Below are 15,223 nucleotides of genomic sequence, written 5' to 3'. Positions count from 1 at the left end.
TTCAAAAATGAAACTGTTCCAAAACGAACTAACTATCTCAGTCACAGTTTGCCAACATCACTTTTACTATCAAAACAGCTTCGCAAACTTCCCTCAAAGCGCATAAATTGCATTAAATATTTATAAACTACTTGAAGCCGTCATTGAAACTCGCTTCCCGCCTCCGGTGGCGACAAAACTTGAGTTAGTAGACAGGGTGTAACTACTCAGATTATCTCGCATCTCAACGCGGCGAGCTACACGACAATTCCATTTATATTTCGGGGGAGTTACCGTGATGTCCTAATTTGGAAACGTCACACGGTTAGAGATGTGCCAGCGACCGTTAGACTTTTAAATATTTCACTCTTGGCGTTTGTTTGAGTGTTAGAAGGGGAGGGTTGGGAAAATTGAAAGCGTTTGTTTATAAATTACATATGCGTACTTTGAGAAATAAAGCACTGCATTTTAGAGCCCTCAGCCTTAAAAGGTGAATATAAAAAATCATTTTTTGTTTTATATTTTCTATTAGTTAATCCTACATTATTTTATGAGAACTTCGCATGAACTGCAGCATTAATGTAGCTCTTTAAGCTAGAAAATAAAGTCTAAAAGCGTTTACCATCTGTACCTCTAATTACTTATTTCTTCATTACCACATGGAAACCTCGGTTCAGCGAATCTTTAAAGAATTACGTCTACCGCATTGTTAATACCATCAACGTTTTTGCCACTACGTACGAGCGAAATGTATGCTAATCTGACATTAGCATATGACTGGGAAAAATCACTGGGCCATTAAAGAGTGTGCCCACAAGTGCTAAAGGATAGAGTAGGTATTAGTCTACAGGTCCCGTCGACCCGTCGACATGAGACGTCGACTTTTGACATGTCAAAAGAGATTTTTTGACATGTCAAAAGAGATTTTTTGACATGTCAAAAGGGACATTTTGTCAATTTTGACAGAATTCACAAGTTGTCAAAAGTCGCTGGGTAAGCCTAGTCGCAGACTACAGACTTCATGTCGGCCGATATAATAGTTGGGTCTAGCTGTTAATCAGTAGGTATGGGTACGAGTATGAAAGTGCACAAATTATACCGATTTGGTATCGGTCGATTCTTAATAAAATTAGAATCGGGCCCAACTATCAACCAAAAAAGTCGGTGGCTAACAGACGCCGACCATGATTCTTTTGGAACAAAGCCGCCGACCACCAAGTCGGCTGTCGGCGGGTTAATGTGTATTCCTTTATCAGTAGGGACCAGGACAAAGGTAACGGTTAACAGTTGAGGAGTGCCATTAAAGGTGTGACACCTTCGAGCTCTGTCGTTTATCATGCAAATAGAAAGTGAATAATTTATAGGAGAGATTCAGTGTTGCCAGTTATTTGTTCTATATTACCCGAAAATACTTTATCAATTTATTGGAATGTTTCCTAGATGAATGAACCCTAATTCAGACGATTAAATTAAAATAAGGTCTTCCTGTAATGTACGAGTTTAAGAGCTGCAAGAGAAACCCTGAGACAAAAAAGTGCGGCTGACATTTTGGCCTAATCGTTAGGGATGACAATCATAATAAATGTTGTAAGTTAGTGTCTTTTCCAGAAATAAAGTAGCTTACGGTTTGTGATTAACTGTCAGAGGCAAAATCAGTAAATACTATTTTTTTTCGTAGAAAGGGAGTAAATAACCAGATGTAGGGGAAAATTCATCAAAATGGCAACACTAGAGACATCCCTCTAGTATTACATTGTTGAGGGAGACGCGGTAAGTGACAATATCCACTGTGATTGCAGATAATCAGATTTTGCTACACAGGTTTGAAGAATGATTAATTTTAGATAAGACCTAACGAAGTCTTCCCATCGACTTTATGGTGTTACCAAAGATAATATAGTTTTCCCTTTTGTTACTATAGCAAAATAACAAAACTGAAAATTTTTACGCATAAAAAATATGAAAGTAACCTTATAGGTAGGAACATACGTATAAGTAAGTTTTTTAAATCATGTATCAATCATGTTGTTTATTTTGTCTGCCCGCTTATAAATAATAAATATTTTGAGTGCTTACAGAAAAAAAAATACTATCCTCGGATTTAAAGAGCCTAATACCTAAAGAAATAAACATTGTCTCGCTTCCTGACAACTGTTTCTTTTTCTTTTCCTAACACCGCGTGTCTTCGCAGCCAATTAGTTAGGCTTTAAAAAAACATTGTAAAGAAAAACTGCAGCTTCAGTTGGAACCTTGTTCGCATTCATGACGCGTTGGATTTGCCCCAGGACATAAATAAGTGGACATACCGTCCGTTGGCTAAATCCTCGGTCACTGTGTCGCTTTTTCATGCATTTTTTGTTTCGTTCTGCATTGAATAACAATAGAACAGAACTCATTGTTTGAACTTCTAACATACGAGAGCACCTAAGGAAAGAAACTCCTTAGGCTGAGTTGCACCAACTTACTCTAGCCATAGCTAATAACCGGTGTTTTTGTACGGAGTTGAACTGACTTTTGACGTGTGTTAAAGTTAAAGTAAGATGGTGCAACTCAGCTTCAGAAAATGTGACTAGAATACAAAACCCTGTACCTGTACACGTGATTCAAAAGTTTGAACAAAATTGCTGTTTGAAAACAAAAACAAATCGAGTGTTTCTTAATTTCGTGGAATGTCGAGGAATTTCCTTTGGGAAAATTAACCAGTTTTCCGCAAGAACTTTTCCTGCATTGATTAGAGTCAGTGTACCTATTTGGTATATTCTTCTTAGATATTGCAGTATATTCCCAAATGCTATAAAGGTACATAGTACTTATTATTTTTTCGAGTGAAAAAACGTTAAACTGCGCTAGTAAATTAAAACAGTAATGCCCGTTTTCACCATCAATCCCTAATTTTTAAGTGACCCCTATGGTAAACACATATAACAGGAATAAAAATTAGGGATTGATGGTGAAAACGGGCATAAAGCGCCTTTTGTGAAAATCTCATACTTTTCGAGCTATGGAGTAATTGCTTTAAAGATTTCTCAGACGCAGATGGCAGCACATTAAGCTACACACAATGGCGTCTTATTTCTTTGTAATACAGGCTATTTTACAATAAAAATATATATAGTCTAATGTGCTGTCGACTGTGCTAAAAGTAGAATTCCATTTAAAAATCATAAACGTTTTTTTCAGTAAAACATATCGATACAGGTTGATATGCCTACAGTATTTTATTAAAATTTAGTACGGTAGGCACGATAAAAAATAATGTAAGTTCTCCGGCTGTGTACCTATTCTATGACCCAGTTTTGTTGCGGACATTTCCAACGTTACATGTGTAAGTAATGTACGTATAATTTGTTGCGGGTCGGACCTGCATGCGGTTTGAAGTTTCTTCGTGTTGCCCGTTTATGTTCCACTCAAGAATATTTATTATATTCAGTAACGTAATAATGAAATAACGTGAAATATTTCACTTTTAGTAATGTACATTTATTTATGTTTGCATACGTTTTTATTAGTATATTGCAAAATAATGTTGCAATCTTTCATAAAAAAATCTACGGAGGCACAATATGATAAGATAACATAGATATCAGTGTTGTTTAGTTTAATATGAACAATATTTTTAGTTAAATATAGAGTAAGTCATATGGAAAATCGGTCAAGCCGTTTAGGCTGTAGGCCGTGCCAAAGAAAATACATACATACATACATACATACATACATACATGTATATACATACACTCGAAAAACATAACCCTCCTTCTGGCGCAGTCGGGTAATAAGTACATAATGATTTAAGCACTTTAATTCCAACATACGGCTTATAAAACACCTATACACACTAAAAACAACTATGTAGTTACAAGACTTAACAAGTATGGTTTATACCAAAACTTAAAACTAAGTTCCGTTCGCTTTCAAAGTAAGTATGTAATAACTATACTCTACCGAGTAAGCTGTTTAAACTTTGTTTCAACCTACAAAAGTTTAGAGGTATTTTTACACGAAATTAAACTGCAGAGCTAGTTTTTAATGAGGATATTAAATGTTCAAATGCTGAAAAGAAAAATTTATAAGCATTTAATTTTGGAAGTTACACTACTGTAATTTACGAATTAGGAAATGAAATAAGTAAAACACATGAAAGAGAACTCGGAAGAAACATAATCTAAGAACATCAAGATTCAAGACACTCTTTGGTAACACGTAGAAATACATTAACTTATTTTCCTTATCTTTTTACTTTATTGAATTGGATCTTCATTACATTGCTACGAATATTATTATAATGATAATGCCGCGAATACATAGCAACATACTTAAATCATACGCCGTCAGAGATAACACGCGAAATTGACCTTTATTCTATCGGCGCACAAGTTTTGAATCCACATTGATATCATCGCACAAACAAGGTATTACGTAGTGCTGTGAACATAGCCGCAAATACTTTTAGACCGCTGTCATTGGGTCATTGGTGAGGTTAGTCGCACACACGTAAAGTGTTTCTAACATTTGTGACATAATATCCCGTGAGAATAAAAGGAAAAGTGCCTGAAGGTCACACAAAATCTAGTTCATAATATTCTTTGTACATGAATGTATGTACCAACGTATTTGGACGAGTGATAACTACGTAAACAACTGATAATATTAGAGGAGCGATTGTGTTTTAAGTTCACAAACAACCAGACTCAATTGATAGTGATACACCATGGCAGTGTCATTAAATAATAAAATTCTCTCATTTGTGTACAAAAATAGCAACAATATCAGAGCATTATCTACTACGAACGTAAGAAATGCCAAAGTTGCGTTCAACTGGGAAGATCCATTGAATTTAGAAGGACAGCTACTGGACGATGAAAAGGCGGTCAGGGACTCGTTCAGGGCTTATTGTAATGAGAAATTATTGCCGAGAATAATCGAAGCGAACAGACATGAAAAGTTCGACAGGGGAATTTACAAAGAAATGGGTGAGTTGGGAGTCCTTGGGTGCACCATTAAGGGCTACGGATGCGCGGGAGTTTCATACGTTACGTATGGCCTGCTTACGAGAGAGCTAGATGGCGTAGATTCAGCGTTCAGATCGGCAATGAGTGTACAGAGCAGCTTAGCAATGGGAGCAATTAACATGTACGGCAGCGATGAGCAGAAGCAGAAATTTCTACCTAAAATGGCTAAAGGCGAGTTGGTCGGATGTTTTGGGCTCACTGAACCCAATTTTGGCAGCGATGCAGGAGGGCTAGTCACCAGAGCTAAGTACGATTCTAAATCAAAAAGCTACATTCTATCCGGATCTAAAACTTGGATTACTAACGCGCCAATTGCTGACGTAATGGTCATCTGGGCAAAGGATGAGGAAGGTAAAATCAGAGGTTTTATCGTGGAAAGATCTCAAGTTAAGAAAGGTTTGGACACGCCCAAAATCCATGGGAAATTTTCATTGCGGGCATCAGAAACGGGGATGATATTGCTCGACGAAGTGGCTATACCGGAGGAGAATTTATTGCCGAACGTAGTCGGTCTGAAGGGGCCTTTTGGATGTCTCAATAACGCGCGGTACGGGATCGCTTGGGGCTCCCTCGGATCGGCCGAGTCGTGTTTGCGGATTGCCCGCCAGTACACATTAGATAGAAAACAATTTGGGAAACCGCTCGCTTCTAACCAATTGATACAGAAGAAGCTGGCGGATATGCTGACGGAGATTCACATTGGTTACCAGGCGTGCCTTCGGGTGGGGCGATTGAAGGACGAAGATAAAGCGGCCCCCGAAATGATTTCGATGCTCAAGAGAAACAACTGTGGTAAAGCGTTAGATATGGCGAGAGTCGCGCGCGATATGTTGGGGGGAAATGGAATAGCTGATGAATATCACGTTATTAGACACGTTATGAACCTAGAAGCGGTAAACACGTACGAAGGCACCCACGATATTCATAGCCTCATATTAGGTAGAGCTATTACTGGTATACCTGCATTTGCCTAAGCTAGCTAATGATAATGTGATCAATTATGTCAATGAAGAATGTTCACTAATTTTGTTTTTTAGCTTTCTGTATTCTCTGTTAAAAATAAAAAATACACGTGAAAGAATTATTTCGATACGTTAATTAGTTTCCAAGATATTGAATTTTAAAAGTGCGGGCGGCGGCCGGCCCGCCATTTTATGCGCGTGACGTCATATTACAACGACTGGCTCATATTTGTATGGGTGGAATCTTGCAAACTGAATTAAGACCCACTTCCAGGCAACCGATTAAGCTGAAATTTCGCAAACACATGTGATTTGGATGACCATGCAATATTATGATGACATGGAGCTGATCTGATGATGGAGCTGGAAGGTGGCCATAGGAACTCTATAATAAAACGACTTAAATGCATCGAGTTTGGGCTCGTTCGTTTTGTATTGATGAGTATTTTAATTCTATATAGTAATCGGGGTCTAATGATGGAGCTGGAAGGTAATTCGCAATAAAACGACACAATCGCATCAAGTTTGGGTTTGGTTCATTTTTAATTTCTGTGATGGGTCTGGGTGTTAATATGTATAATAAGTTTGTATTTACAAAAAAAAAATATTTAAGTATGTTTATATCCGTTTTCTAGTGAGCGGACGCTGTGAATGTACGTCACGCGGGGTCACGTGACCGTCGGCGGGACTCAATATTTAAGCGAACTTTGAATGCCTATAAAATCATAACTACTGGGTATTTTTGAATGAAATAAAAACTAATGTATTTGTAAATGTAAAAGCTTAACTGTAACATAGATTTCAAGTGATTTTGCATACCTAGTAACATTCTCAATTTGTATACAATAAATTTTTATGTGCAATACTTATTCCTACGAGATTAAAGACTTACGAACAAGCATTTTCCATAGTTTTTCATTAATTACAGGGACTTTTGTAACATAGTACAACAATTAACAAATAAAGCAATATTTTATCTAATTTGTATTTTTATTAACTCTGAGGGGCACGTTAGGTAGTCAAAAATTAATAAGGCGAAGAGGTTTGGCAATTTTTAAGTTAACTTGACAACCATCATGAAAATTGATAACGATTAGATAAGATCTATTTTATCTGAGGTTTTATTAATTTACACAGCCTACTTTGCTTCTGAGAACTACATAGTAACTACAAAAAAAATATCAAAATTATTTATTTTACATTTGAATACGTATTTCAATAATCTTCAATCCATCTCTCTAATAAAAATGTTTTATAAAAAAAATTAAAAAAGATTGGAGGCGCCGGGTATCGATCCCGGTACCTCTCGCATGCTAAGCGAGCGCTCTACCATCTGAGCTACGCCCCCGATACTCGTGTGGACGAAATTATACTTCTAGTTCAACTTATTGTTTTATCAATTCGAAATAATTAACGAAGGTCGATCGTTGTTTCCGGCGTCGTTTTTATATTTTGTAAAAAATTTAAAATTAATATTCAAATTCAATAAAATAAAAAAGTTACAGCCTTATCTACTTTGTAGTCAATACCAAAAATGATGATTTTAACTACAGTAGTAAAAAATAACAAGTTCTTATTTTTTTATTAAAAAGCAAAGACTTCAATCAACGGTTAGTTGATTGTTATTTAAAACAGTTTATAAAGCTAATAATATTAAATATTATGATATTCTTGTTCAAATTATAATAATATTAGTATGGAAATCAAAGTTAGACTGGCGAACAGCTAACAAGAATAATGAGTATTGATATTCATCAAACTCTCAGACAGCATTAATCATCTTTAGTTTATTAGTCTGGATCCGAGGAAGGTGATTGGCTCTGCGGAGGAGTCTAGGACGCGTGAAATATTCCCGCATCGGCACTTATTCAATCGGGAAACTTATTTATTTTATTTTTTTGGACTATCCTGCGGATATTGCCGCAGTGATTCTGCCAATGTCAAGTGTTGAAGGAGACACGAAACTTATTTTTCTTTATTAGTTTATTTTATTAACCTACGTATTTTAATTTTTTATTTCTTTATTTTATTACGTATTTCTTTGATAGATTTGACACACTTTATAATACGTCCTGTCAAGGTCGATATCAGGTATCGTTTATTAATAGTTAGCGCAAAGATCGCAATCTAAAATTGTACTTCAGTGTTTTTTTTTGAATAAACACTTTTACCTAAGTACTTTTTACTTTTTCAAGTATTTTAGCGTTATTTTTTGAGATCATAAAAATATAAGTAAACGGCAACTGCCCAAGCTGAATAGATTAAACCTCAAGAAAATCAAGTTTTTGAACTGCGCATAAAGTTGGCTACTTACTCAATAAATGATGGCCCGCGAACTTATAAGAAAATCTCACTACTTTCATGACCATGGTAACATATCATGTTGACATTTCAGTCAAGAACTAATCAAGTCCGGCACGCTATAATTTACCGGACATTTAATTTTACCCAAATGGGAAAGTGCTGTACAGGAAATGCCTATCTCAGCAGTAATTGTATTAAAACCACAGACATGTATTATAGCAGTAATAAACGCGCGTTCCCATGCAAATCAAAATTAGCAAATTGCAGTGGCTTTCACGTGGAGCATTTGTGCATTAATGTCTTTTGGCTGGATAGGTATGAAAATTCTTTCATGTAAGAATTATTTAATGTAAAAGAAAGTGTTTGTTGGTATTTTTGTCACGCCAAAAATGCTGAGTTTTTGGTATACATGTTTATGATGATGATGATACATTGCAATATTTAGAATGGCAGAGTGTCTCAGCTATTTTGAAAAATCTTCTTATGTAGGTAGATGGTATTCACGCCTGAAAACCTTTTCATGAAGCTAGTCACAGTTAAGGGAGTATACTGAAGATCTTGAATTAAAGAAATAGGCACCAGCTGATTTATAAATTAATGTAATAAAGTGTTATTTATTTTATAGAATTAACATACGGAAGTCATTCGATTAATGCAATTCCCCGACCAAGGCGCAGCCTGCGTCTGGTTATACAGCAACTGGATCGTTTATACTTTCAAATACACTCAGCGGCACGGAATTTGGCCCAAGCCTAAACACCCAGATAATAGGCCAAATAGGTGTTGTATACCTAAGTTTCGTGTGACATGTTAACAGGACATTTGTTTTTGTTAATTTAAGAGGCTAAATTTAAAAAAAAAATGCGTCTGTTTAACTTTTTTGACTCTAGAAACGTATTTCGTTGTTGGAGCGTAAAGAGTACGGGTAAGTTTAAATTTGATATTGAATGTTGTAAGGGTTTGGCGTTTTGTTTTTTGTTTTTAAATTAATCTTAAGGTTATTCTCGATTTCATAATTTGAGAATAATGCCCATTACTCCAGCTCAAGTTGCTCAAATAATGTTGCTTAGAAGTCAAGGGCGTATGCAGAGGGAGATGGCTGAAACTTTCAATTTATGGTATACAAACTTAAGATACACGTTAAAAAGGCATGACCAGACCGCCTTTTACACAAGAAGACCAAGAAGTGGGGAGTTAAGGTGTATGTCAGCGCGCGATGACCCGATAATCGTGCTTGCAATATCTAGAAATCGGGTTCTCACTACGTTTGACATTCGCCAGCGTTTACAAACAGCAAGCCCAGTGAATGTCAGTGAGCACACAATAAGAAGGAAGATGGAGGATCATAACCTGCATACTCGAAGACCAGCTTGAGGATCAGAACTTCTCCGATACCTTCGCCAAGTGCGACTTACGTTTTCTAGAGAACATGCAAATTGTACGTTAGACTAATGGAGTAGACTTTTTATGAAAACTGTCTGTTTGCGTATTAATTCTTCTCCGCACCTTCTCTATACACTTCCACGGCCGTCTGGAGCTCTTAAGGTGACTCTGCAATCATCGATACATAGAACTTTACTCCATCAGCCTTGCGTCCAATTTGCATGTTCTCTAGAAAACGTAAGTCGCACTTCGCGAAGGTATCTGGGAAGTTCTGGTCCTCAAGCTGGTCTTCGAGTATGCAGGTTATGATCCTCCATCATTCTTCTTATTGTGTGCTTACTGACATTCACTGGGCTTGCTGTTTGTAAACGCTGGCGTATCTCAAACGTAGTGAGAACCCGATTTCTTGATATTGCAAGCACGATAATCGGATCATCGCGCGCTGACATACACCTTAATTCCCCACTTCTTGGTCTTCTTGTGTAAAAGGCGGCCTGGTTATGCCTTTTTAACGTGTATCTTAAGTTTGTATGCCATAAATTGAAAGTTTCAGCCATCTCCCGCTGCATACGCCCTTGACTTCTAAGCAACACTATTTGAGCAACTTGAGCTGGAGTAATGGGCATTATTCTCAAATTATGGAATCGAGAATAACCCTAAGATTAATTTAAAAACAAAAAACAAAACGCCAAACCCTTACAACATTCAATATCGAATTTAAACTTATCCGTACTCTTTACGCTCCAACAACGAAATACGTTTCTAGAGTCAAAAAAGTTAAACAGACGCATTTTTTTATGAATATAGCCTCTTAAATTAACAAAAACAAATGTCCTGTTAACATTTCACACGAAACTTAGGTATACAATACCTATTTGGCCTCATATCTGGTTGTTTAGGCTTGGGCCAAATTCCGTGCCGCTGAGTGTAGAACGAGTACAGTTGCTTCGCTATTTTCCATAAGTTTGCGATGAACCACAATATCATGGTTCTACAGGACATATATTTTAATAAGAGGATAGGCGACGGAGCGGAGGGTTGCTACGATCAAAAGATAAAGTTGTATGGACCTACCTCTTTGTCTTAGATTTTTATTGAAATAACTTATTGTTTGAGGAAAATTGTCTAATTCGAGAGTATGCTGAAATATGTGCTCACTAAGCTAAATATTTTTTCGAATTACTGCACCTAGTAAGTAGAAATTTTTAGAATGACGGTATTATTATGTTCTTGTTATTATGTAGAAGAAAAATACGAATTGAGCATCATCTATAATAATTGTGTACTGTATTTTTTTAGTTAAAAGAGTAATAAGCTAGCTAGCATTACAAAAATTGAGAAAATAAAATGTATGATTTATAGCAAACGGTAGTGTGTCGATGAAGTTGTGTCAAAAATTTTCTAAACCCAGATACTGTGGTTCTACTCCAAGAAATTGTTTTTTTTTTTGTGAATCAAACCAAACTAAATAAAAATAACGCATCAATAGCAGTACCTTAAAGGCTAGTCCACACTATTCCATCGCGATGCAAACAGCAGAAGTTTAGCGTAACACATCAGCATAGTGTCGTGGAAACGAGCACTTTTGTCGCGTACACCTACTGAAATATCAATTTACGTGCGTGACGATCACCCTTATTGTTTATTGCGTATATAATAAGCTAGCTCTTCCTGCATGGGAATTATCCCTAATATCGTTAGGGAGAATGGAACGTTATATACGAATGCAATTTCACTATATTACAAGCCAGATTGTCGTGGGAGTCGCGAAGCTACAATGTAGGGAAAGGATTGCTAATGAAATAGGTATGATTTATGATTGTGATTACGTAAAGTTTACAATACCTTGGTTTTTGATTATTTTCCCAATGATTTAATGATACATACTAATGTAATAAGTAGTTTTTATTTTATAAGAGGAAAAATTTGAGATATTACAAACTATTGTTAACTTTAAAGAGCTTCACTTGTTCCAGCTATAGATAGAATTATGTAATAGTGTAAAAATTCAAGGATGACCCATTTTCTCTGGTTTCCTCCATTTTTATAAATTTTCATAATATCAAAGTGAGTGAAGACCCTATTTTTGAATAACCCTTCAAGTATACCAGCGAATCAAGACACATGGTTGGAAATTGTAACCCTAGTAGTTACTACTTTTTTTTTTAATAATCTACTTTGTATTCTTAACCTGACCTTTTAGTAAGTAAGTTTTTTTTTATGTGATAGGAGGCAAACGAGCAGACGGATCACCTGATGGTAAGTGATTACCGTAATTAAAATAATTATAAGAAAATCATAACTCAATAGTATCCACAAAACGCCTTAGGTTAAAATAATAGCAAAATGCACTCGCGATAAAATTGCTAAGTATAAAAATACCTGCCCCTACCTGTAACCGCAAAGCTCGGGCTGCGGTGTTTTAAGGAAAACACTTACACTTTTCCTCCCAAAGCTTTATCGCATTATTAAAATAAATATTTTAAATAACGAGCTGCGAGATTGAGGTTTGCACAGCGGACGCTCTGCGGGATCTGTCGTGGAGTGAAATTATTTTTTTGTTTGAAAGGTGGCAGTAAGTGAGTTAAATGTTCGGATTATTTTTAGTTTTGTTATTCAAAGTTATAACTAAGTACGGTTTACATTGTTGTTCCGAAAGGTCACATGTTTTTTTTTTAAATAAAACTACACAGTACATATAAAACATTCTAAACGTAGGTTTACTAAATGTATGGAAGCTGGAAACATTGAATTTTCGGATAGATACTTTATTCTGTACCCTATTACTGATACCATTTGAAAGAGCTCGTAAAGCACTTTCAGGATCAGTAACCAGTTTTTCGATATCTTGTACCTATAGTTTAGAAATAACCGAGTGAGATCACTTATCGTGTCCACCCTGTATACCTGCTTTGTGCTGCATAAAAAAATCTTTAATACACATTTAAGTAGGTCAGAATTTTCCACAATGTCAATAGATTTCAATAAATAGCGGAACAGTAAAAGTAATAAGCTAAAATAAAAACGTGTCAAGCCAGTACAGTCGGCTATCAATAAAATATTGCGCGCTCAGTGGAATATTTACGTTCTCATTAGCCAGCAGGACAATATAGAAGAATACAGAAGACTTGGTAATGTTTGATATTTATTAAGATATTTAAGATACTATTATGGTTCTTACACCAAGCAAGAAAAGCCTAAGTTACACATATCCAAGATACCTACTTGTTTTATTCGTGGAATTCTAGCAACATTGCATGATTAATAAAGCAATGTAACTGAGATTCTCAGGTTAAATGGTTGCAGGAGTCAATAGAGATACTGATCTGATACTGAAGAATCATCGGGGCGGAAGATGTAGTCTGGGCACTGGGCAGGCCCCCCACTAGGTGGACCGACGATCTGGTGAAGGTCACGCCAAGTACCTGGATGCGGGCAGCGAAGGACTGGTCCTTATGGAAATCCTTGGGGGAGGCCTATGTCCAGCAGTGGACGTCATTGGGCTGAAACGAACGGACTGAATAATCATACTAAAGTATTTCTTCTTCTGGAATAAACGAGTTTTTGAGTGGAGTGGAGACAGTCCAGCAAGCAGCAGACAGTCTTGGCAAAAGAAGAATGCGATTAGATGAAGACAAGGTAAAATGGCGAGTTTTGGGGAAGATATATTTAATTTAATTTAATCCGGCAGTAGACTGCAATAGATAGTTAATGATAATTATGTATGATGACCCATATATTTGCAGAATTTTGCATGGGCTTGTGTATACTGTCCCTACTTCCACTGCACGAGCAATGTTCGATACAGCTGACATCCACAAAACCAATTTCGCAGGCGCGTTGCATTTTACTAATTAACTCTGTGTGTGTATTACGAGTTTTTGTGATGCATAATTATGACAATGTAGCCTTCTGAGTGATTGGGGGGAAATAAGATAAGACCTTGGCTTATTATTTTATTATCATTTCTGTTGCAAAATATCACATGATGTGACAGTAAAACTCCCATAGTTACATAATATTAATTGTTAATTTTGTATGGGAAATATTTTTTTTACGATTTGCCTTTTGTTTTTGGTGAATGTTTGCTTGTTTTACCTAATATTTGCTATTGCTTGTTTTTGGTGAATTTAATAGTTAGGGTTCTTATACTTCCTATCATTCATATTAGTAATTAATCACACATTAATATACAGATTGGACTATTTATGATGTATATTCCGAGCCTATTTCAGTCTTAATTGGAAACTATATCGATTTTATGCACCAGTTAACGTTTTAATGATTGAAACTCGCATGACCAGTGTTAAAATTCATCACGACATCGATGTTGATTAGTTCGTACTAATTGTTCGCAAATTGGTAATTTTTGGACTAAATGACATTTCGTATCGAATGATAGAACCAATTTTGTTATTGAGGCCGTTTATTAATTTGTTATTAGTATTTAGGACATAGGCAGGCAGTGTAATTACGGGATGACGAAAGATAGAGATAGGGTGAGTGGAAAATGGTTGCAAGAATAACAAAGAATAGCAAAACATAAACGGTCTTGAGAGTAAAAACTGATTATGAAGTGAAGTAAAAGTAGAAAAAAAGCTTTTCTAGAGTTTTACGATATTACTTAATTGTTGTTTTAGTCCTTAAAAATAAGTCGATGGAAAAACACTGTGCTTTATTGCCGAATTTTTCAAGTCCAACTTAAAAACACCAATTCAGTATTATTTCAATTACAGTAAATAAAATGTCCATAATTCTTTATTATTACTATTTCAATTGACTCTAGCAAATGGAAATTAGGTAACAAAATAAAAAACTACCACTGAACTGCCACTTGGCTGCGGAAAATAAAAAAATACTTATTGTGAACTATGAGGACACTTCTATTCCACGAGCGTTGTTTTTCCTGGAAGTTCTAACATTCCCGTTAGAAAAGTAGAGCAGTAGGAAAGTTTAGCGCAATTTGCATCTTCCTCGCACGGACCTGAATCACAATGAGCCACGAAAAGCAATTAATACTTCAAGTACCCGATTCCGGTTTAAAACTAAGTGCTCTTTTGAATTTTCATCCTAATTTACATTGGGAAAAGTAGATCCTACAATAAAGGAGGGCTTTTTTATATTTCACTATTTTCACAGCTGCTGCTGAGATTTTTGAATCTTGGCAGAATTTGCATCTGAATTGGACAGTGAGTGTAGTTTTAGTGCATTATTAAAATCATTATTATAAGGAGGAAAAATAACTTATTCTTAGAATAATGCATTCTTACAGGATATTTTTCTGACAAGGATGCATGGTTGAAATTTTATGTAGCATAAATCACTAATTCACAAAAGGCTTTATCAACCACTTATGAACTTAAGAAACTTATGACATAGCTTATTGTGGTGATCCGGCTCGAAGGACCAGGAAAATGTGGTGGATTGCAGTGGACTGTATGCGTTTGTGTGTGTTCGAGAGCGCTGACCGGACGATGATGACTGCCGTTGAGAGCTTGCCCTTACTATGTCAGGCGTAGTAGGTGCTACTTGCAGGAATAAAACCACTATTTCACTTGCTGAGACTTCTCGCGTTTATTATTCGCT

General features: G+C 36.0%; 1 protein-coding gene and 1 non-coding gene across 2 annotated transcripts; one reads left to right on the top strand and one right to left on the bottom strand.

Moving 5' to 3' along the window:
* Window positions 1-4,425: 4,425 nt before the first annotated feature.
* LOC135075786 (glutaryl-CoA dehydrogenase, mitochondrial) lies at window positions 4,426-5,995 on the top strand. Its single transcript, XM_063970269.1, has one exon. The coding sequence runs from the start codon at window positions 4,688-4,690 to the stop codon at window positions 5,960-5,962; it is 1,275 nt and encodes a 424-aa protein (XP_063826339.1). The 5' UTR covers window positions 4,426-4,687; the 3' UTR covers window positions 5,963-5,995.
* Window positions 5,996-7,225: 1,230 nt separating this feature from the next.
* Window positions 7,226-7,298, bottom strand: Trnaa-agc (transfer RNA alanine (anticodon AGC)). The gene has a single exon. It is a non-coding gene; the product is annotated as a tRNA-Ala (tRNA).
* Window positions 7,299-15,223: the final 7,925 nt, after the last annotated feature.

The sequence above is a fragment of the Ostrinia nubilalis genome, chromosome 10 (assembly GCF_963855985.1).
Source record: "Ostrinia nubilalis chromosome 10, ilOstNubi1.1, whole genome shotgun sequence".
Classification (NCBI taxonomy): Eukaryota; Metazoa; Arthropoda; class Insecta; order Lepidoptera; family Crambidae; genus Ostrinia; species Ostrinia nubilalis.
The sequence above is the reverse complement of the archived record's forward strand: the minus strand, read 5'-3'. Positions and strand labels throughout refer to the sequence as shown.